The sequence below is a fragment of the Arachis hypogaea genome, chromosome 3, assembly GCF_003086295.3.
Source record: "Arachis hypogaea cultivar Tifrunner chromosome 3, arahy.Tifrunner.gnm2.J5K5, whole genome shotgun sequence".
Classification (NCBI taxonomy): Eukaryota; Viridiplantae; Streptophyta; class Magnoliopsida; order Fabales; family Fabaceae; genus Arachis; species Arachis hypogaea.
Window position 1 is genome coordinate 11,827,852 of NC_092038.1, and position 21,886 is coordinate 11,849,737.

At 34.3% G+C, this 21,886-nt stretch overlaps 2 protein-coding genes across 2 annotated transcripts; one reads left to right on the plus strand and one right to left on the minus strand.

The window, feature by feature from the left end:
* Window positions 1–6,548: 6,548 nt before the first annotated feature.
* LOC112789514 (uncharacterized) lies at window positions 6,549–10,829 on the plus strand. Its single transcript, XM_025831443.3, has 7 exons — window positions 6,549–7,287; window positions 7,382–7,434; window positions 7,629–7,721; window positions 7,952–8,175; window positions 8,782–8,848; window positions 10,006–10,116; window positions 10,255–10,829. The coding sequence occupies exons 1-7, from the start codon at window positions 6,879–6,881 to the stop codon at window positions 10,276–10,278; spliced, it is 981 nt and encodes a 326-aa protein (XP_025687228.1). The 5' UTR covers window positions 6,549–6,878; the 3' UTR covers window positions 10,279–10,829.
* LOC112789513 (DEAD-box ATP-dependent RNA helicase FANCM) lies at window positions 10,794–21,431 on the minus strand. Its single transcript, XM_025831442.3, has 23 exons — window positions 20,920–21,431; window positions 20,531–20,798; window positions 20,104–20,247; window positions 19,801–19,883; window positions 19,614–19,728; window positions 19,408–19,499; window positions 19,277–19,331; window positions 19,062–19,183; window positions 18,873–18,986; window positions 17,832–18,025; window positions 17,453–17,583; window positions 16,759–16,819; window positions 16,595–16,665; window positions 16,180–16,229; window positions 15,952–16,117; window positions 15,694–15,821; window positions 15,250–15,582; window positions 15,056–15,110; window positions 14,120–14,503; window positions 13,580–14,002; window positions 13,390–13,441; window positions 12,709–12,849; window positions 10,794–12,077 (listed from the first exon to the last, which is right to left on the minus strand). Exons 1-23 carry the CDS (start codon window positions 20,962–20,964, stop codon window positions 11,597–11,599), a joined length of 3,708 nt encoding a protein of 1,235 aa, XP_025687227.1. The 5' UTR covers window positions 20,965–21,431; the 3' UTR covers window positions 10,794–11,596.
* Between the last annotated feature and the right edge of the window lie 455 nt (window positions 21,432–21,886).

Sequence of the window (21,886 nt, forward strand, 5' to 3'; positions counted from 1 at the left end):
TTTGCTTTATCCCTAAAATCTCGGATGCTAGAGACATGTCATAGGTCATACCTATTAGCTTATTCTCAGTTTTTTATAAGATTATTTCCAAAATTCTGGCACATAGACTTCAGGAGTTTATGAATAATTCAATAAGTTCAAACCAAAGTGCATTTTTAAAGGGTAGATTAATTTCTGACAATATTCTAATTGCTCATGAATGTATGCACTACCTTAAAACTAAGAGGTGCGGATTGGAATCTGAAATGGCTATTAAATTGGATATAAGTAAAGTATATGATAGAGTTGAGTGGAGTTTTTTATGGTTCATCATAGAGAGAATGGATTTTAAAACCAGATGAATTTCTTAGATCAGAGAACTAGTCACTACTATTTCTTACTCTGTTCTTATAGAAGATCAATCTTATGATTTTTTTTAAGCCAACAAAGGGTATCCGGCAAGAAAATTTCTTGTCACTTTTTCTATTTCTATTTTGTGTGGAAGGATTATCATATCTATTGCACAAGGCAAAGCAAAATAGGTCCATTCAGGGGATTTAGATTCATAGAAGATATCTCCAACAGTCAATCATATTCTCTTTGCTGATGGCTCTATCTTATTTGGGAAGGCTAATTAGGAATCATGCAACAATATCCAATCTCTACTCAATGAATATAAGATGCTTAGCGGACAGAAAGTTAACCTCCACAAATCAGCAATCTTTTTCAGTCAAAACACCCTACTCACCAGAAGACAATAGCTAGCAAAGTTACTTAACATAGAGTATGTAGGAGCCTAAGATGAATATATAGGCCTTTCATCTATTATTAAGAGGTCTAAAAGGACTACATTTGGTGCAATAAAGGATAAAATTTAGAAAAGAGTTCAAATTTGGAAGAGGAATCTGTTATCAGTAGGTGACAGACATGTTTTAATCAGAGTTGTCAAAAAAGCTATTCCAATATATATGCTTTCATGTTTCAAGGTTTCAGATTCTTTAGTGGAAGACATATACAGAAATCTAAGACAGTTTTGGTGGGGTCAAAAGAGAATAAAGAGAAAAATGGCTTAAGTTAGTTGGAATTGTATGACCAGACCCAAAAAAAAAAGGTGGATTAGGATTCAAGGATCTTAGAGCCCAGAACCTTGCTTTCCTAGATAAATAATTTTGGCGAATTACTACTAAGTCTAATTCGTTACTTGCGCGTATGCTCAAAGAAAAATACTATAGATACACTAACCCCCTTTTGGCAGATAAAGGAAACCAACCTTTTTGGGGTTGGGAAAGTATACTGGAGAGAAAAAAAGTCATAGAAAAGAGTATGAGATGGAATATAGGATCTGACACAAATGTTCGTATCTAGGAGGACCTATGGTTACCCTTAGGGGTGGCAAAGCGAGCCGGCCCGCCCCAACCCACCCCTCCCCGCCAAGGCCCGCCCCATAAACGGGGTGGATCGGCCCGCCCCGCCAACTAAAATGGGTTCAAAATGCTAGCCCGCCCCACTTTATGGCGGATTGGCGGATTGGCGGGTTAGCCCACTTGACTTTTTTTTTTTTAAAATAAAATTAACCAAAAAATAATAATTAAAATAAAAAATAGTCAAATTATAATATAATTTTTTTACTATTTTTTTAATTTTTAACTTCAATAAAATTGTTCAAAATAATATTTGTCAATAGAATCATCTTTATTTTAAAAAACAAGTCACATAATTTGAGCACATATACGAAATTGTAAAATAAAATAAATAAAGTTAATAACGAAAAGAAGAATAAAAACAAAAAATGAAAAAAAAGGTGTTTAAAAATTCTATAATTATTAATTTTAAAATAGTAATCACTCTTTTATTTAATAAAAAAAAAACAAAAATAAAAATCTTCGGCCCGACGGACCGGCCTGCCCCTCCCCGCTAAAACCTGCCAATTTGGCGGTGTGAGTTTGGCGGATTTTTTTAATTTGGCGGGCTTCAAATCCTAGCCCGACCCGCCTTTTTAGCGGGTTTAGCGGATTGGCTCGACGGGCTCAACCCATTTTGCCACCCCTAGTTACCCTTACCCTACCCTTTTAAGACTCAGTAACAATAACAATCCTGTAACAAACATCAATTGGGTACATGATTTACTTACAGTGGATGGAATATGGAATAAAGAAGAAGCTTGAATAGGTCTGGAACAAGAAGAAACAGTACGATGTGGCTTCGAGGTACTGGATGGCTTATGATTTTTTTTTCACGCGCCAATTGAGCACCACGGCGATGACAAATTCAACGCTCTGAAAATTAATTTAGGGGTTAAAATTACCATTGAAAGTAAAAAATTTTTTGTGGAGAGTAGTCCATAAAAATTACCTGTACTTAATTTGATTAACCAGATATTCTCAGATACTTCAGCAATGTGCCCAAGATGCAGAAATGAGAATAAAACAATCGTTCACGTCTTAGTGCAGTGTGATCTCGCTCCTGAGATTCGGTCTTCCTCTCCTTTTGTGAATGCAATAATACAAAATAGAACTATGGAGTTTGTAGTCTGGTGGTAAACGGCAAGTAGAGGCATTGAAAGAAGATAATCTTCTATGACCCTCATTGCATCTCTGTGTTGAGCGTTGTAGAAGGCGAAAAATTTGGAGGTCTTCAAAGGTGAGAAGCTAAGGGCAGTAGTAATTATAAAAACAGTAAGAAAACTCCAATAAAAAATAACTCAAATTATAAAGCATCGTTATTTGTGATTCCCATTCTCTTCGGTTAGTTTTTTTTGCTAGTATTTAGTGTTTACCAAAGCGAAAGATCTTCTTTTTCTTTTGTCTTTGTCCATATAATAAACTGTATATTTTTTTTTACAAAGCAATGCAATTATATCTTTAAAAAATGAAAATATTAGCAACCCATTTCATATAAATAACAATCGTAACAACAACTAAAAATTATTTTAAAAAGTGATGTTTGTTTTTCCAGTTTATTTTTTAATAATAATAATAATAATAATAATAATAATAATAATAATAATAATAATAATAATAATCTCACCTTACTACTCTTCATTTTCAGAAAATAATAAGAACAAAAATGAGAGTCTTTAATTATAAATTCACAATAAATAATATATAATATATAATAATACATTCATGAAATACTTTTGAATTTTTTATACATGTACTTTGTTCTCACTTTTAAATAAAAATATTTTAATCTCTTAACTGCATGAGGCAAAAATATTTAACTATGAATTTAGGGCTTCTTCTTTATAGAATCTCGCTAAAAATTTTAAATACAAAAAGTAGACAACAACAACTCCTGATAGAAATATAACTACATTTTTTCTTGTTACCTCATTGATAATGTAATTCAAAAAAAAGTACAAAACTATTATAGTTTTCAAGATACCAATTTTCGTTTTTATTTTTAAAGAAATATAAGTTGGGTGAAATAAAAAAATATTAAATGACTATTAAATTTTATTATTTTTAATCATTAATTAATTATTAATATTTAAAAATATAAATTAAAAGTATGTTGTTTAATAATTAAACTAAAAGAATTGAGTTGATAACTAAAAATAATGGTAAAAAATAATAAATTTAGATAGTTTTTACATAAATAAATCAATCGGGTTTTAAATTTACGCAATTGTAACTTTTTGAAATAGATTACATCTTTATCCTGTTTTAATTCTATGTAAATTACTACAAGGTATAGTAGTTTATAATTTGCACGTAATACGCTACAGGGTAGCATGGATTACGTTGAATTTCGTGCCATGCAAAAATCATTAGAGGATGTCGTGGTTTCTGAAGAACTTGGATCATGCATAAATCACTACAAGGCTAGCAGTTTATGAAAAAAATTGATTAGCGTAATTTACTGCACCCTGTAGCGAATTATGTATACGTGGATTCTCTATATATACAAATGGAAGGTAATTGTGAAGTAGAGTGTCATTTTTACAATAGATACTAAGGAGAGTTTCATAGCTATAGTGCACTGCTCTGGAAAAATTCAAAAAATCAAAAGGCACAGTTTAAGTTTAGTGATAGGGACCCACAAAGTGTCGTTACCCGGTCATCGAATATCTCGTCAGAGCTAAAAATTAGTATATTGCAAAATTTTGGGGTGTGTGGGATTAAGTCGGTGAAAAAATTGTTTTACAATATTCCTATTGCTGTTGTGTCAACTGGCGTGAAGTATGACACATTTGTAATGGGATCCAACAAAGATATGCAGGTTTTATTTCATTGTCTGCGAACTTTTTTAGTAGTAAGAATACACGAGTTGTATGCAAAGTTGGAATATGGTGTCGACAGTTCTGTGACATAAGCTCCGAATCATCAGTTGACTGTGTTGGGGACTTGGGGTCCTTTCTACCTCGATGCCTGTGGCTGCACCTACTTGTCCATTGGTTGAACCTCCATCTATTGCAGTTGAGATGGCTAGTTCTCCTCGTCTGATTTCTGATTTTGCAAGTGAGGGTGAATCGGATCGAGTTGAAAATGCGACGCGAGATGATGATTTGGATGAAAAACCTATTGACATACTTGGGGACAATGATGAGGATACTCAAAGCAATTCACCTATACAGTATGGCCCATCAAGTTCTAACACACAGCAACATCCTCCATATTTCTCAATTTTGAACTTGGAAGCCATTGGCCAACAGCCAGATGTAAATCCTATCTTTGGGGTAAAAAATTACATGATGGAACCGCTCCTATGAAATTTCAGATTGGCCAATATTTCTAAAGTAAAAAGGAAGTTGTGTTCAACGTAAAGGATTATAGCATTTGTCATGGAGTTGAGTACAAGGTATTAGAGTCAGATAATTTTAAGTACCATGAAAAATACAAGGAGTTCGGTAAAGGTTGCATGTGGTTGATTTGCATCACACTTTGGCAACGAAAGGATACCTAAGAGGTTAGAAGGTACAACGAGCCTGACACTTGTTTGGCTACATCGATTTCAAACGATTACCGACAGTTTGATTATCATGTCATTTGTGCGAAGGTCTTTCCGTTAGTCAGAGCAGATGCTGTAGTTATGATAAAGATTTGGCAGTAAGCTACAAAAATAACCTATGAATTCAGACCTACTTACAGGAGTGTTTGGCTGAAAAAGCAGAAGGCAGTAGCACAAATCTATAGAGATTGGGAAGAGTCTTATGGCAAGTTGTTCCGTTAGATGCTTGGTGTGCAATCCACCATAGAAGGAACCATTGCACTATTGAAGATTTCTTTGGTTAGAGTTGGTAATCAGGTTAATGAATATACTGTGTACTTGTGAAATGTGTGTGTCTGTCAAGATATCACCTCTTAATGAATACGTTCACCATGGCTCATCCAATCAGAACCAATGAGTGTTCAGTTTAACCAAGTGATACAAACCAACCTTTTTTAAACAAGGTATAATATGCTCATGTAGAAACATATTCTGTTGCCTTTGAATGCTGTAAATACACCTACTTTACTACATCATATGATAAAAATAACCCCACCAATTAAATTTTAAAACACAAACCTAAATCATAAATTATTACTAAAAATGTCTTAATCCAGTGCAAAAATATATAGCTATTATCTAACTAAGCTTTTAAAAGTGAGAATAAAAAATATAAAAATTCTAATATATTAAAGCTTAATAAATAAATTACTGATAAAAAAATTCTAATCAAAGTTCACATACACGAATGTGTGTTATTTATCCAATCTTTTAAATACACAAAAATACTAAAAATGTTACATAATAAAAAAGAAAATAAACTAACCACTTCATTAATGCCTCCAGCAACGTGAGTAACATTGTTGAGTCGGTAGTCCCACTTGAATATGATCTCCCCAATTTTTTCAAATTCTCTCTCAGCCTCTTCCTCTCTCTCAAGCCACAATTTTCTCTCTCTATCGAATGAAAAATCAGCTGTTGGTTATTGCGATTTTTTAGCCAAGTTACATGTAAACTGCTACACCCTCTAACGAATTAGGATAGTCGCTATTTTTTCATAAACCGTTGGACCTTATAGCAACTTATGCATTGTGAAATTCTTTCATAAACCGCGGTACCTTCTAGTAATTTTTGCATGACACAAATTTTAACATAATTCGCACTATTTTATAACGAATTACGTGTAAATTTTAAATCGCTACGGCCTATAGCAATTTACGTAGAATTAAAATAGGACAAAGTTACTAAATTTAAAACCAATTTAATTTGTTTATATAACTTGTCCTAAAAATTGGACAAAAATAATGTTGTAGTTAATACTTAATTTTATTTTTCAATTAATGTGCTAATAACAGTATAAAAGATATATTAGATTAAAAAATTTTTGGAAGTCAATAATTTTTAATAGTTTTTATTAGTATAAATATTAAATTATTTTTAATAAATAAATTTTACCAATATATGTATACAAATTTTAAAAAATATGAGTAGAAATTATATTAATTTATGTATATAAAATTTTAATAAATATAAATATAAATTATATATTTTATATATAAAATATCTATAAATATAAATATAAATTATTATTAATTAAATATTAAAAAATAATATGTACTGGTGATCTAACCTTTTCTTGTAAACCCTTGCGGGAAAAAGTAATGACACGAGGGCCTGAATTATCGTTGACACAACAAACTGCGTGTGTATTGGAGGAATATTCGAGATGAGGCATTTGGACTTCGGAGCGATAATAGATTAGGGGAGAGAGGGAGTCTGCTTTTAAAGGGGAGCCACAAAAATAATAATGGGAAACGCAAACACATGAATCGAGCTAAGAAGAGTGAGGCACAACAACAGCAAGAACCTTCCTTCATCTTCATCTACATCTTCATCCATCCACACTCTTCTCTTCGCTTCTACAACTGCACCGTACAGTGTAGCCGGCATAGCTAGCAATAGCATATGCTATGACGCGCACACTCTCATTGCCATGCCTCTCCTCTTCCATTCTTCATACTCGCAAACCCACCACCTCTTCCTCTTCCTTCATCTTCACTCCCCACGGCCATGGCCACCGCCGCTTCCACTTCCTCTCTCCATGCTCTTCCCTCAAGCAGACCAAGAAGAAGCAGCAGGAGCAGCTCCGCAAGGTCACCACTGCTCCTTCCACCATCAAGCGTCTTTTTAGCCCCAACGACGACGTCGATGTCGAAGCCGATAAGAACAACGAACCTGACTCCTCCTCCTCCACCTTGACCGGCACACTCCTTGCCGGTCTGTTGCTTGTCGGCGCCGTTGGCGGCTTTGCCTCTGTTGGCTATTTCTACAAGGACCAAATCAACTCATTCCTCAGTCAGTTCTCCGTCTTCATCGAAGGTCTAACTGATTCCGACTTCCAACCATTCTTCTTCTTCTTCGTCTTCGAATTCTTCTTCTGTTTTAACGGTTTTGTTTTCTGTGTGCGTGCCAGGTTATGGTCCAGCTGGATATGCATTATTTGTAGCAGTTTATGCTGGATTGGAGGTATCATATTCCTTCCTTCAATTTCAATGCTTAATGCTTCATAGGCAAATTCGGTGTTGTTATGTGCACATTAGTTTGTTCCCTTCAAGTTATATTGTCTTTCTTGTCTCTATCATTATATTTTTGTTTTCGTCTTCTGCTGTGGATGTTGTTTTGACCTGACTTTTTGTGTTTACATTTTGATGTTGTCTCAGATACTTGCGATTCCTGCTATTCCTTTAACAATGTCAGCAGGACTTCTTTTTGGGTCTGTTATTGGCACCATTATAGTCTCCATTAGTGGAACGGTGAGTCAATTTCTTTTTCGATTCATTTGTGTTGGGTCATTTGATTGTATTAACTACAAATCTGTGTAATTATGTCGATATTTTCTTGTTTCAAGTTAATGCACTGTTGTTCATAAGTATACTAATCATTAATTAAGAATCATGCTATTTGATCAAATACTTGTTAGTACAATTACTTATATAAGTGGCAGCAAGTGTTGCTTTGATTCTAATACTTGAAGGGATTGCAGGTGGCAGCAAGTGTTGCTTTTTTAATTGCACGATATTTTGCTCGTGAGCGGATTTTGAAACTTGTGGAAGGAAACAAGAAGTTTCTTGCTATTGACAAAGCAATTGGAGAGAATGGGTTCAGGGTTGTAACCCTGCTTCGTTTGAGCCCTCTGCTCCCATTTTCTTTGGGGAATTATTTATATGGATTAACATCTGTCAAGTTTGTTCCATATGTATTGGGAAGGTATGGTGCTTATTATTAGTTAATATCAAATTTATACTGATTTCCGTTGTGTTTTTAAACTTTATGCTACTTATCTGGAAATAATATTTTGTATTTAAAACTAGTTGTGGAAAAGTTTCATAAGTTCTTGTGTCACTAATGCTAAAAAGTAGACTGGATTAGAAAACAAAATTTTAACTTGCTATGAATGGTAACTTATGTAGGCAAGTCTTTACGCTACTCAATATTTCCTATAACAAGTGATGCAACACTTTAGCGACTCTAAATTTTGACAGTAGCCTCATCTAGATTCTAGTTGAATTTGGAAGATGCACTGGCTTTCCAATGATTGTTAATGTTTGGCAATGTTATGAACTGGTGGTAAAAACTTAATACCACAGCTTTTGTGATCAGGTGCTTTCCGATGAATTTTATTGTAACAATTTCAACTAGGCACAACTTCGTGAAAATATGTTTGCATTGATTCATCAGAGGTTATTTTATTATAAAATGCCATTAATTCATTGTGCTCTAAAAAAATTAAACTGGGAAATCTGTTATTAAGTTTATATTAAATGGAATTGCCCTGAATGTCAAATTTGAAGCTAACTAATGATTATCATGCAGTTGGTTGGGGATGCTTCCAGGAACATGGGCTTACGTTAGTGCTGGTGCTTTTGGAAGAGCAATAATTGTGAGTTCGCACTTAGTTATTTAAAAAGAAAATGGTATTGTGTTCTTGTTATGCTAGTACTTTAGTCATTATCATTTTATTGCTTTGCCCTACAGTACCTTCATGTTGTTTTGTTTTCTTCATCTTTTTTATGCATATTTCTTGGAAGGAATATGAGATGGTGTTAAAGGGAGAAATGGATGATGCTGAAAGGCATGTTGGCATACTGTTTGGTATCTGTTTTCATTAACAAAAATTAGATTACATTGACTTTCCATGAGATTAGGTGATATTACATAGTGCACCCTTCTATTTTTAAAAATATATACTAACTTCCCATAAGATGTATTTTTAATGACACTTTATGTTCCTGTATTTTGTAAATGTCACATTAACCACCCATATAAATGCGAGGTTAGTTTAGGCATGAAAAATTAATAGGTGCCATCTGTATTGTAAACCAAATCTCAAGAGATCAGTGTATTTACCCTTGATTGATATTGCAATTTCACAAAAGTTCATTGGAAAACCTGGTACAGCATTCCTTGGCAGATCTACAGCAAAACTTAAAAAAGTTCAGGTTATGTGTAGAAAGATTAATTTTCGATGGGAGATATAGTCAGATCAGAGTGTTATGGGCATTAGCATATGAAGTAGACATTGTTAATTTTAGTGTTTGGCACTTTATGCACTTTATGTCCTGGTTGGATGACATCCATAGCTGCAGTAGGTATCTGTTATATGGTATCAAAGTTGGTTCAACTGAGTTTATGGTTTCTTGCCTCCTATATGTCGATATTCGTTTGTAGGGGAAGACAGTGACATCTATTTAATTTGTGATGAATCTCAAGTTCTTTAAGGCTGTCTCTCACTCAGATTATTTTAGCCACAAGTTTGGCTTGAATGGATAACTTCTCTGCCTGGACTACTCCAGGAAAAAGGACATAGGTACAAATGAATAGATTACACTTGAAAGAGTGAAGGCAGACTATGCTAAGAATCCTAATATCCTGACAGGGTGAATGAAATTATGTTGGTGAAATCATATATAGTTTGTTTACACTAGTTGCTGTTTTTAAATACAATAATATCCTTTTAAATGCAGTAGTTGTTTGCCTTCAGGACCTCTGTTAATTATTGATTGGCTGCTTGATGTTACTTGTGCTTTTCATTGACAGCAAGAAGAATCTGATCTTAATGTACTTGGAGGAAGCAATCAGCTGCTGACGCTTGGGCTAGGACTATTAGCCACTGGATTAGCTGCTGCATATGTAACTCGACTTGCAAAGGTATTGCCTAATGATAGTCGCATTTGCAATTTTGCATTCTAAGATACATGCAAAAGTGATCATCATTGAGAAATAGAGAAGTAATTCACTTGTTACATTACCGAGCCTGCGATCTGACTCACCAGTGTTAAAATGCAGGATGCTATAAAGGATATTGAGTAGTCTTTAGAGAGTAGACAGAAGTCAGCATTTGCCAATGAAGACAAAGTCAACTCAGCATTGGGAAACTGATGTCTCATAAATAAAGTATCAGTAACCAAAGATAAAAATAAAAGTGAAAAAAAAAAGAAATAAGGAAATTGATGTACACAGCACGTCTTTGTAAATTAAAATATTCTTGTCGATGAATTAAGGTTAAGGTAGGAAGGAAAATCATGTTTCCCTTTTGTACCCCTTACATTGTTGGAATAGTTTGCCTGCGTCATCTATAATTCTACAACGCGCTGGCGGAAAGGGAATATACACATAAAAATAAGTCAGGTTGCTGAGAAGTGGTTAGGGCTCTCGAGAGACAAAGAAAACCTGAAAAACCCGGTGAGAAAGCTTCTTGTTAGTTGTTAGGTAGGTAGTATGTACTGGTTTTGACTTGTTTCATTTCTAGGTTTCATTGATAATTATATGTATAAAAAGATTTTATTTTTCAAGAACATGATAAACTTTTGTTTACTATTTTATGTGAAAATATAAAACAAAAATCACGCAGTTACTTTTTATTAATGTCTCTTCAAATGAGAGTTTAGTGTCACTAGGAAAATATTGATATCCATCTTTGTAATAAACTAACTATAATAATTACAGATGAATGGACATAATGGTCTTATGTAAAAATGAATAAATATCCCTCATGATAAATAACAATATTGCGTGCTGTATTGCATTAACCAAAAGCCTAGTGATATGATGTCCATTTGTTGTGCTTATAATTCATCACCATATCAACATTGGGAATCCGAAGAGGCCAGATCGCTAGCCACATGAGCCTCGACAGCACAGTCTGGGCTACATATGGAACCTGTGGACTCAGCCGTCCTAAGCATGCAGCGGAGCGCTGAATGAACTTGACGATAACCTTCCATTCTCGCATAAGAGCTCATGTATCTTCAGTACTGTTAACCAAAGAGAAAGCATCAATGCTGTCTTTCACACGAGATTCTCCTCAGGCCAGACGCACTAGTCAGCACCAGACCTCCCCAAATTGCAAATAGCTCACTATGTAAGACATTAATATTGTGACAGTAACCCAAACAGCTCTTGATCCATCTACTTGCGCTGTCACAAATTGCACAACCAAAGCCAGCCAAATACCAATCAGTAAAAACACTCCCGTCGTAATTGACCTTAGCAATGTCCATAAGAGGGGGAGCCAAACAACATTGGGGCATGAATCCGCATAAATGAATATACAAAAAGGTGAATCATAAAGATTTATCTAATCTAACCAATATACAAAACGGAAGTAGCAAGCTGCATCAATTGTTTCTCATATGCCAAGGTCAAACGATGGAGCCCAAAAGCTATCTTCCTTCAGAGAGGGAGGTAGAGGGATTGCATCTTGCTTCTGAGTTGACAAACTTAATTTCTTTTTATGAAGTGAGATTGCTTGTGCCTCCAGCTCATCAAGATCAAGGTCGTTATAAAATTGATCATCACATTGATAATCCACAGTAAAATCAGGGGCATCCACCAAGTCTTTCTTTGATTGAAGTGCAAATTCTTGTTCAAGGTTCATAGTTGGAAGGTGTCCTCCTGAATGATAAAGGGATAATCTTTTACGACTTGTAACGTTTCCTGTAAGGGAACTAGTTGATGGCACTTTTTCTTGGTCTATGCAGTTGCCATGAACATGACTCATTACTGTCTTGCCTGAAGAGCTCCCACTTCCATTAGTCACACTGTCAGGGCTGAACATGGCAGAAGAGCTGTAACTTCCATTTATCTGCGTTTGACTAAGCAAAGAACGCCTGCAGCAGAGTTGATTCTAGTGAGTCATTATGCAACTTTAATATCAAGTTGACAATATTCTATATACTACAAACTAGCAAAGAAAGAAACAAGGATAATACACGAGGTAAAGGTATGTACATTGTGAAACGCCTCGCTAATTAGTCACAAGGTTTCTCTTTGAAAATGTGACATTGCTTTTTTAAAACATACACTAGCCTCGTCTCTTATCATTCTTATCATTCTTCAATTTCATCTAGTGTGATTTATAAAGCAATTTCATCTTATCATTCTTCAATTTTTTTTCTTCAACCTTAATGGTTGATTAGGAAATTTAAACTTTTTTTGTCTTCGTCGACTCATTGATATGTCAATTATTCAACAGAATCACCCAACCAAAGGCCAACACCTAACATTGCCTATACTCCGACTAATCTGTTCAGTCGCTTGTTTTTATCTTCTTATTTTCATTAATTCATTTACCAAGTTTGAATCCTGCAATCTTATTCAAGGGAACAAGTGTAGACCACTTGAACCAACCAGCCCACTTTGTTTATTTATAAGATGAATTTGAGTTATTTTGCTACCATGTCTGGAATTATGCATCCTCCTATAGAAAGCTGACAAATAGGAGGAATATGAATAAAATACCTGTAAATTGCCATCATGTCCACTCTACTAACTTCAGGCTGACTTTCTCCTATAGGATTTGTCCTGTCATCAATGAAATTGTCATAAGAAACATCATCTTCTCCATCTTCGTCACTAGATACATTTGCCTCTGCAGAGACCCTGCAGACATTGAATAGCTCATCATATTGGATATGCTTTCACAAAATGTCCATGATATATGCACATTCCTTGCATAATATTTCAATATATCTTTTAGGTTGAATATAATGGTACTGGAAATATCGCAAATTTTGATTTTGATTCCTTTTTTTATTTTTGGTTCAAATTTTCTACAGATATTTGGTTCACTTCCTACCATTTTCTGGGTCGTTTTTTATTGTTAAACTGAAATAATATTCTTTTTACATGTTTAACTCATTTAAAGAATACTTTAAACTTCTTGAAACAAATTCATCATAAGTTTTAAGAGCCAATAAAAATTTGAAAATGTTGGATCAATATCAAAAAACAAAATTATATAGTCAGTCAAGCAAATAGTTATGAATTTTGAACAAAAAAACATTTAATCCTATCTTCAATCATCAATGAAAAATATGTAACTTCAATGTTAATTTTCAAACAACAACTACAACATCATCATGATCATCAACAACAACATTGATGAATGCAAGATTCGGCAAATGTTTGGCTTAAACTTACTCAGCTTCCTCCTCAATGAAGTCTCTCACATCATTTGTTGATTTCCTTTTACCTAAAATGCAAAAGTAGAACAGCTTAACCTCTTAGTTTCCGCATATATTTATTATGGAACTAGTTAAAAATTATGTTCAACGTGGTAGAAATACTTCTACAATTAGTTCAACAAAGGAAAAGGGTGCATCAGACTCACCAAAATGACTTTGAACATGCTTATATCGGATGGGATCATTGTTTTCCTGATTAGCTTTGCTGTCACCATCTGCAGCTTTCCGCAACCTTTTAAATTTGCGCAAAGGTTGAATGCTTGCAGTTCCAGGCATTTTACCAGAGCTTAAATGTGATTCTTCCCTGAAGCTTGGGTCAGACATGTGTGAGTGACCTTCCTCAGTTTGGGAAATAATGATGCGTCGTCTTTTAATTGCAGAATTCTTCAGCTCAAGTAAAGGAGTTCGAGTTCCATTATCTACTGGAGAATTAGAGACATTCTTGCCAGTACTGCCCTCAATTACAACTTTTTCACTTCGCATAGAACTCAAGGGACTCGTATCCTGTTCTTCGTGGAGTCGAACAGGCAAAATACAGTCTCGAATTACAGACTTGCCTCTTGATTTCTCTGGAAAATTAAATGTTTCAGAATTAATTATATGTCACTGTGAATAAAACACACTCAATCGTATAAAAAAAATTCAAATATAGTGTGCAGAGGTACATTATGATTGAAGACACTAACCTTGTTCATCATCAACTGGAGACTCTGGAACAACACCACTTGTAATGAAATCAGTTAAGCGAGGACTAAATTCTCCTTCTCTAATGCCATTAATGCATACATCTTCTGGAAACAATGAAGTCTTGACCACAAGGTTGGTCGTTTCACCAGCATCATCTCCTCCATTTGATGCACTTTTATTAGCAACCGGAGTCTCGGGAACTATCTCATCACCCTGGAGTGAATCCTCTTCATGCTCAATCAAGTCATCGAAAGTACTATCTTCTTGTATAGTTAGATCAATAGTATCTTTGGTTTTAATCCTCAAAGGATGGGAATCCAAGTTCATACAATTTACGGTGTCAACATTCCTTTCCATTGTATGCCTATAGCATGATTCAGTGTCTGAAGTAGAACATACAAACAATAAGAAATTCCCACTAGCTACTGAATTATATAAATTTCACATGTTTTTTGGTATTTGGGAAATCCTCACACAAGTTGAAAATGCTACTTCACAGAAAAGGATAAGTCCATCAAGAAAGAATTAATATGGAAAATAAAATCTGTAGTATTGCACCACCATTTTTTTCTATCATGTTGACAATTTTGTGAAACATAAATTGAAATGACAATAAGAGGAATAATAGCACACTTAGAAAAGCAAAATATTATGGAATTTTTACCCAAAAAACCTATATTTTTCACATGAAATTGCAGAATTATTTCACAATAAAACCCACACACACAGAAGGGGCGGAATAAGGTGGGGGTGGAGAGAGAGCAGTTACTCCACATTTTTTAAAAAAATGGGAAAGATAAAAATGAAACAAAATTAATCCCCATTCCGGAATCACATTGGATACTTTATCTAAAACAGGCCTTGTACTTGGTGTATTGATTCTTACAGTCTTTATTGTCCAAGTTAGGGCAGAAAAATGAACAGATGATAAGTACCATGTTTGGCCTCAGAAATGGAAAACGGCTTGCTATTTCCTAAACACGAACCTTCCTGAATTAAACAGAAGACATCATCATTTTACCGAACAAAAATAAAATAAGGAAAAAAAACAGACCATAGCATGACTGTGAATCTATGGTCATATTTAACAGTATGGTAGTAACACTAATTTTAGGAAAGGATGTAAAACCTGAAGAGTAGTTTTGTCATTTCCTGGACACGTTTCTAATCCTTGCAAATGCTGCATTGCGTCTATAAGCATCATTGTTCTAAGGGAATGGTTCACTTTATGAACTCTAGAAGGAAAGGTTTGAAAGTAAGGAAAGGCAATGAGAGACAATCTACTTGTATTTTCCTCAGTAGAATGGAAATACATTTTAAGTAAATCCATTTCAGCAACAGTGAGTTTATCTTTGGATGGAGAAATTGGAAGAGGGACATCTTTCACATTCTTTTCACGGGGAATAAATTTCTCAATTGACATCTCAACATATTGAACTTCAGGTTTGAAGACATGGGGAATCTACAAAAGTATTTAACAGGATTTAGATGATAAGCATAGTAGACGTGCCAACATAAACAAAATCACAAAACAGAGAATAGAGGAGTTTAAATTTATCAAATAGTTTCCAACCATTCTTGGACTAGGATGAAAGTTGAAGCTATCTACACCCCCATTTCGCATGTGTTTACTTATACCCTTGCTCTTTGCCTTCTTCCGCAAGTAGCCGTTCAACTCTGACCCTTCACAAGCTAAAATTAGTAAGAATTGTTAAGGAATCATTAACAAATGCTTAAACTTCTGTAGAACATGAAATAAGATTTCCCCATCAACATTGATTGCTTCTCATTGTTAACAAGCCAATACACAAAACTGGAAACCAAAGGATATCAACTCGTCCATCATGCTTTCTTCCAGTTCTTCCCATTCGCTGAATCATTCTAAGTGGTGAAATATTTGCATCAAAAGATATGACAAGATCAACTTCCATTATATCTAGACCTTCTTCACCGATTGATGTAGCAACAATAACATTGTAGGCACCGGACCGAAATTTCTGTGGTAAACATTGTAAGTACATGAAAGAGTTTGAATACTAATACTAAATGAAACACTTACCTTCAGCACAGCCTGTTGAACTTTTTGGGACTGACCTTTCATTGCTTTCCCTGTAAATCATTAAAATGAAAATATTCTTTCATGAATGACATAATAATAATAATGAAAGCAACAATTTATATGATCAAGGATAAGATATTTCTTATGAATAAATAAACAGAAGAAGAAAGATGCATATGTCAACAACAATTTAACAATTAGGCAAAAATAAATTAAGAGGGGAGGACGATGCAATCAGCTTCCAGTTCTGGATAGAGGCCACAACAAAGATGCAACAATATATTCAGGAGGACAAGACTGGGATGACATACCTCAGAGTTAGTGTTAGGTTGGCTTAGTTTGTTTACTTTTACCTCTCGTGTTTTTTGTTTCTTGCTATTATTTTAATAAAAAAAAGGAATGTCACATCAAATACCTGAACTTTGACCAATAAACTCTGTAGCTCTGACTGGTTCCCCAATGTTTCCAAGTGCACCCATAATGTCCCTATTGTATTATCAGTCGAAAAATTTCAATTTGGCAGAAGGTCATTGTAAACTACACAGAATAAGATACAGAAATCACACAATTGTATTTTACCTGACACTTTCTCTATAATTGGAGAAGATAATTACCCTTGAACTTTTGGGATCATTGGTTTCTGCAACCACAACAAAGATGGTATTCACTGATGCGCATTACATCCATTTGCAAATTTTCTGGTTCAGAAGAATGGAATAATGCTTCTTTCACATTATCAAGAAGCAATACTCCTTAAATCACGGATAGGGTGACAAATAATCTTTATAGTACCTAGAAAAAGCATTCTGCAAGTTTTCTTGCTTCCTTAGTTCCTTTGTTTCTTTCTATTATAAAATCCTCATCTCATCAATTTCAACTTTCAGCAAAAATTCATAAAATTAAGCAAAAGGATCATCTAGAGGAAAATATAATAGAAAATATAAAAGCACCAAAATTTGATCATTTTTTCATATTCATCTTAATTTTCACAAACTCTGAAACATAAAACCAAGCCTCCTTAATATACACTTCTATACCAGCTAAACATGAAATAAGCACAAGGGCATCTTTTTATAAAATAACCAGCATAATAATATTGCCACATACGTCATTCTGGCAACAATTCTTTTTTTTTAGCATTTTTATTTCTTTTTGTTACATTACTGTCAGCACTCAGCAGCATAAATAAAAAAATCAACACCCTTGATATTGATAAATGATAATTAACCCAATTATTAAAATACACATAATTGACAACAGAAATTTTACATACTGAAATGATCATGTAGTACTTCTAGCATTTTGGAGAGCTTAGGACTAGATGCTCCATGAGACAAGCTTTGCTGCATCAGTTGCCTTGCTTTCAGCATAACTTCATTTTTACTCATATATTTTGCGAAAAATCTTGTATTGAAACTTTAACGAGGTTAGCATAGAACAATAAATGCAAAAGATAATGAAAATATCCTCAAAAAGCCCTTAACGAGATAAATTTACTAACAAACATACAAGCATAGGGACCAATAAAATTCAAAGTATTTTAAAATTTCTATTGCATACAGAGTAGGTTAAAAAAAATCATATCTGTATATAATAACCAAAAGCAACTTTTTTTATGCGCACTTATGTATAAATGTATAACAAAGGCCTACCCTTGCTTCAATTTTCTTTCAAGCATTTCTTGTGCTGGCCTTACTCCATGACTTGAAAGTAGCTTATGGATGTAATAAAGAGTGATAAGAACCCCAAAATACCCTTCGACATCTACATTGTTGATATTAGAAAGGTCTTGCCTATGTCCTTGACGGAACTTTTCCCTTATTTCAAGTAACGTACAAGGGCTCAACTGTCAATCATTCAAAAGATAAAGTGTAATTGGTGATTAATGTGTCTAATCAAGTCTTCGTAGTTATACTTCAGGCCAAAAGAAATGCTAGATAACAATGAGAAGAAAACGAAGCTTAATAGCAATAGCTAAGAAAAACCAATTAGAAATAATCAACTTTTTAATTGTTCATGCAAAGCAGTTGGATAATAAACATCAGGGACAGGCATATAATTTCCTAGAAGCTCGGCAATGTGACTAGAAAAAGAAATGTCCAGGCAGTCGAACAAGTCTAAAGGAATCCAAACGAGGTTCGTCGTAGAAATTACAAATTTATAAAACAATGCTACTAATCAATGCTCCTGCCATATTATTATCACTGTATTGAACTTATTACTCAGAACAGCTCTGGACAAACTATTATTTAACATCTTGGGTGTAACGCACAAAAAGGCTTTCTAAGTTGACAATGGGTGTCGCGAGAACAGTTTGACAGAAATGTAGGAAAGAAAGAGAACAGAAAAAAGACAAGTATAAGCAAGGACTTACTGTTGTTACTTTCCAGTATCATATATGTTAAGGATTAAAATGCCTTATTTATTGTTAATCATTTCCAAAAAATTATCTGACTATGTTTACACCCTATGATTTTAATAGAACTCATTAAAATAAAAAGCCAACTTTAGAGTTAAAATGGTTCTTCAATAGGTGATTAATACCAAAGAAGGGGGAGAAGAAGCACAATCCATTCTTTGAGGAGCTTCAATGAAAACATTGCTAACTCGTGTAATTATTTGCTATTAAAAGGTAAGCAAGAAAATCTGAAACCAGGAGAAAAATTAAGAAATTAGTGGGTAATGAGCCATACAGTACGATAATTTCTATTCTGAATGACCCCAATATCATTAAGCCTTGCTACTATTGGACGTATGACATCCAAAAGCTTATCATTTATTTCTGCAGCATCTTGGCCCATTGCAACCTGGTAATATGGAGACAAAGATCTCAAAAAGGTAAACATATAACCTTAAATTCCACATAGGTATGGGTTGACTACCTCTACCAACTCTATCTTCCTGTTATGAACATATGGGATAACGTCATGGTTAACCTCACTGCGATATTCAAGCTTGGAGACATGAAGATTATCAATAACATGCTGGACTGTCTGCTTCTTTGCTGAATATCACACTTAGAATTAGAGCACAAACTGGTTTTTCAAGTAAACAACAACCAAATTAGAATTTGGTTAATACCAAGTTACCAACATACATCCTGGGGTTGCAGTTAATGCTAATATTCTAAGTTGCACTGGTACAGCCATCAGCTACAAAGAAAGACAACTGGGATAAATCAACTTTACATAGTATAAATGAAGAATAAACATGTACTGAAAAACAAACCTCACGAACAGCTTCACAATAAGAGTAATTTCCTGTAGCTCTGTGAGCTTCATCAATAACCAAACACACCAAGTACTTTACTAAGCATATACCTTAAACAAATCACATCATGAACAAAGTCAGTGGATATCAAATGAAGCAAAGCACAGAATACAAAACATTTAAATAATTATCCAGATAAATATTGAATAGATTAAGAACTTCACCAGAATGAATATCTTTCTCCAACACTTGTGGGGTGACAAAGAAAACCCGCTTTGTTTTCCAAAAACAAGCTCTTTTGGGAGGACTTATTTGACCCGTCATATCAATTGTCCATTTCTGTAATTACGTTCACCCAAAAATTTTCAGAATTATCCTTCAAAGAAAGATGAAGGAGAAAACAGTTCCTACCTGGGGTATTCCAACAATATTATGGCATGCTTCTATCTGCTGCATGACAAGTGGTCGAGAAGGAGCAGCAAAGACTATTTTTCCTGTTGCAGAAAGAAACAGCAGAAAGCAAATATGTAAAAGGAGCCACCCTTGCATTAGGACTTGTGTTGCAAATTCTGAGAATGGCTCTCTCCTTGCATTTATAAGGATGTAAAACATACCAATATACTTGTGTTGCATGTAAAATTGGCAATCACAGACACAGATATAACCATGTATAAAAAGTTGTGGATCCACAGGGACAGTTACTTAAACCATTACCTTGAGGAAACCATCTGAAGTAGTTATACATAACAACAGCAGCGATGAGTGTCTTGCCTAATCCTGTTGGCAATGCCACCAATGTGTTTGAAAAAAGTGCGGATTTCGTGATGGCAAATTGATAGTCACGGAGAGGAACATTAACTGCAAAAAAATAAAGTTAAAAAAGCAACATCCTTCTTCAAGCTGAGGTGAGCTAAAAACATCTCATAACACAGTATGGATAATCCCTAAGGATAATCAATTATCTATCTATCTATTACATATTTATCTCTAACTAACCGGAATACCAAAAGAAAAATTAATAATGACAAATTCCTCTATAGATTTTACACTCTCCCTTGGCTTCTCCTTCATCTGAATTCTGTCCGCAATTTCAAAATGAACACTTTTAAAATTTAAAAAATAAATGAGAGAGACAAAGTACCAGGGTATATCCAAGTTTTGGCTGCGTCGGCATCAATGTGGTGGATGGAGGCAGAGGTTGGGACTTCTTCTTCGTGTTGGGCCTGAAGCACCGGGGCTTCCTTCTTGGCAGTGACCACAAACTGATCGAGAGTGGATTGCCGGGATGAGTCGCCATTGTTTCCCTTCGCCTTCGCCTTCCCCTTTGCATCACAGCCACTGCTGCTAACACACTTGCTTTGTTGGCAAACGACGTCGATTTCTCTTGCAGCTGCTTCCCAATCAAACCCCTAAAAATGATAACTAAGCAATTCAGAGAGAGAGAGAGAGAGAGAGGGAGAGAGAGAGAGAGAAAGCTGCTAACTTAGGTAGTAACCAATTGTGAATTACCATCGAATTCCATATCCATACCTCATCATCATCGTCTATGATTTCGTAAGGGTTATTGGATGTCATTTCGATAATTTCAGATTTCAAAACTCCCACTCCGATTTTGATTCATCAGCAGCGAGGAAGAGGCTCGGTGACAAAAATTAATAATTAAATTAAAAAATGATGATTATGATTATGATTATGCAAAGTGACTCTCAGCCACAACTCGTACAGTGAAACCAGAAATAAAATTTCAATTTTGGCGCTAAAGGATTCTCTGGCGTACGGCTCAAATTTTCGTTCGCCGTGTGGGCTTTTGTGATTTGGGATCCGGGCAGTTCTGGAGTCGCCATGTGCTTCAAATCAATAATGGCCCAACAATAAAAACAAGCCGTTTTGTTCACCTCATTGGCTTATTCTTATTGTAAAACTAATAATTTTAATTTTTTCTTACATAAAATAAATATAAAATTACAGGAATAGAGCAGAATTTTAAATGATAATCATTATTGTGTTCAACTATTCAGGAACAAAATACACACAGACAAATCATAGATAGAGATATTAGTGGTCGTCTTATGTGAATTGGTCTAACATAAAATGAAGAATAGATATGATAGAATAAAATTTATGTTCCACTTTAACTCTACTTGCATATTTAAATATCTCAATTCAATCTTACATTCTTATTCAACTAGCAAAAATCAAATTCATTTCCACTCAAATATAACATTTAATCTTTCCACATTTCATAATATAAAAATATTATTTATATATTATTAGTATATCGAAATTTAGTGGCACTTAAGTACTTATATAAAATCTTCACTCAATCATATATGTATATGTATATGTATGTGTAATTTGGTGGCACTTAAGTACTTTTGTAAAATCTTCACTCGATCATATATGTATATGTGTGTGTAATTTGGTGGCTCTATACTCGATCATAATATTTTTATTACTATATATTTGCCTTATTCATAAATTATTATTCTTAAAAACA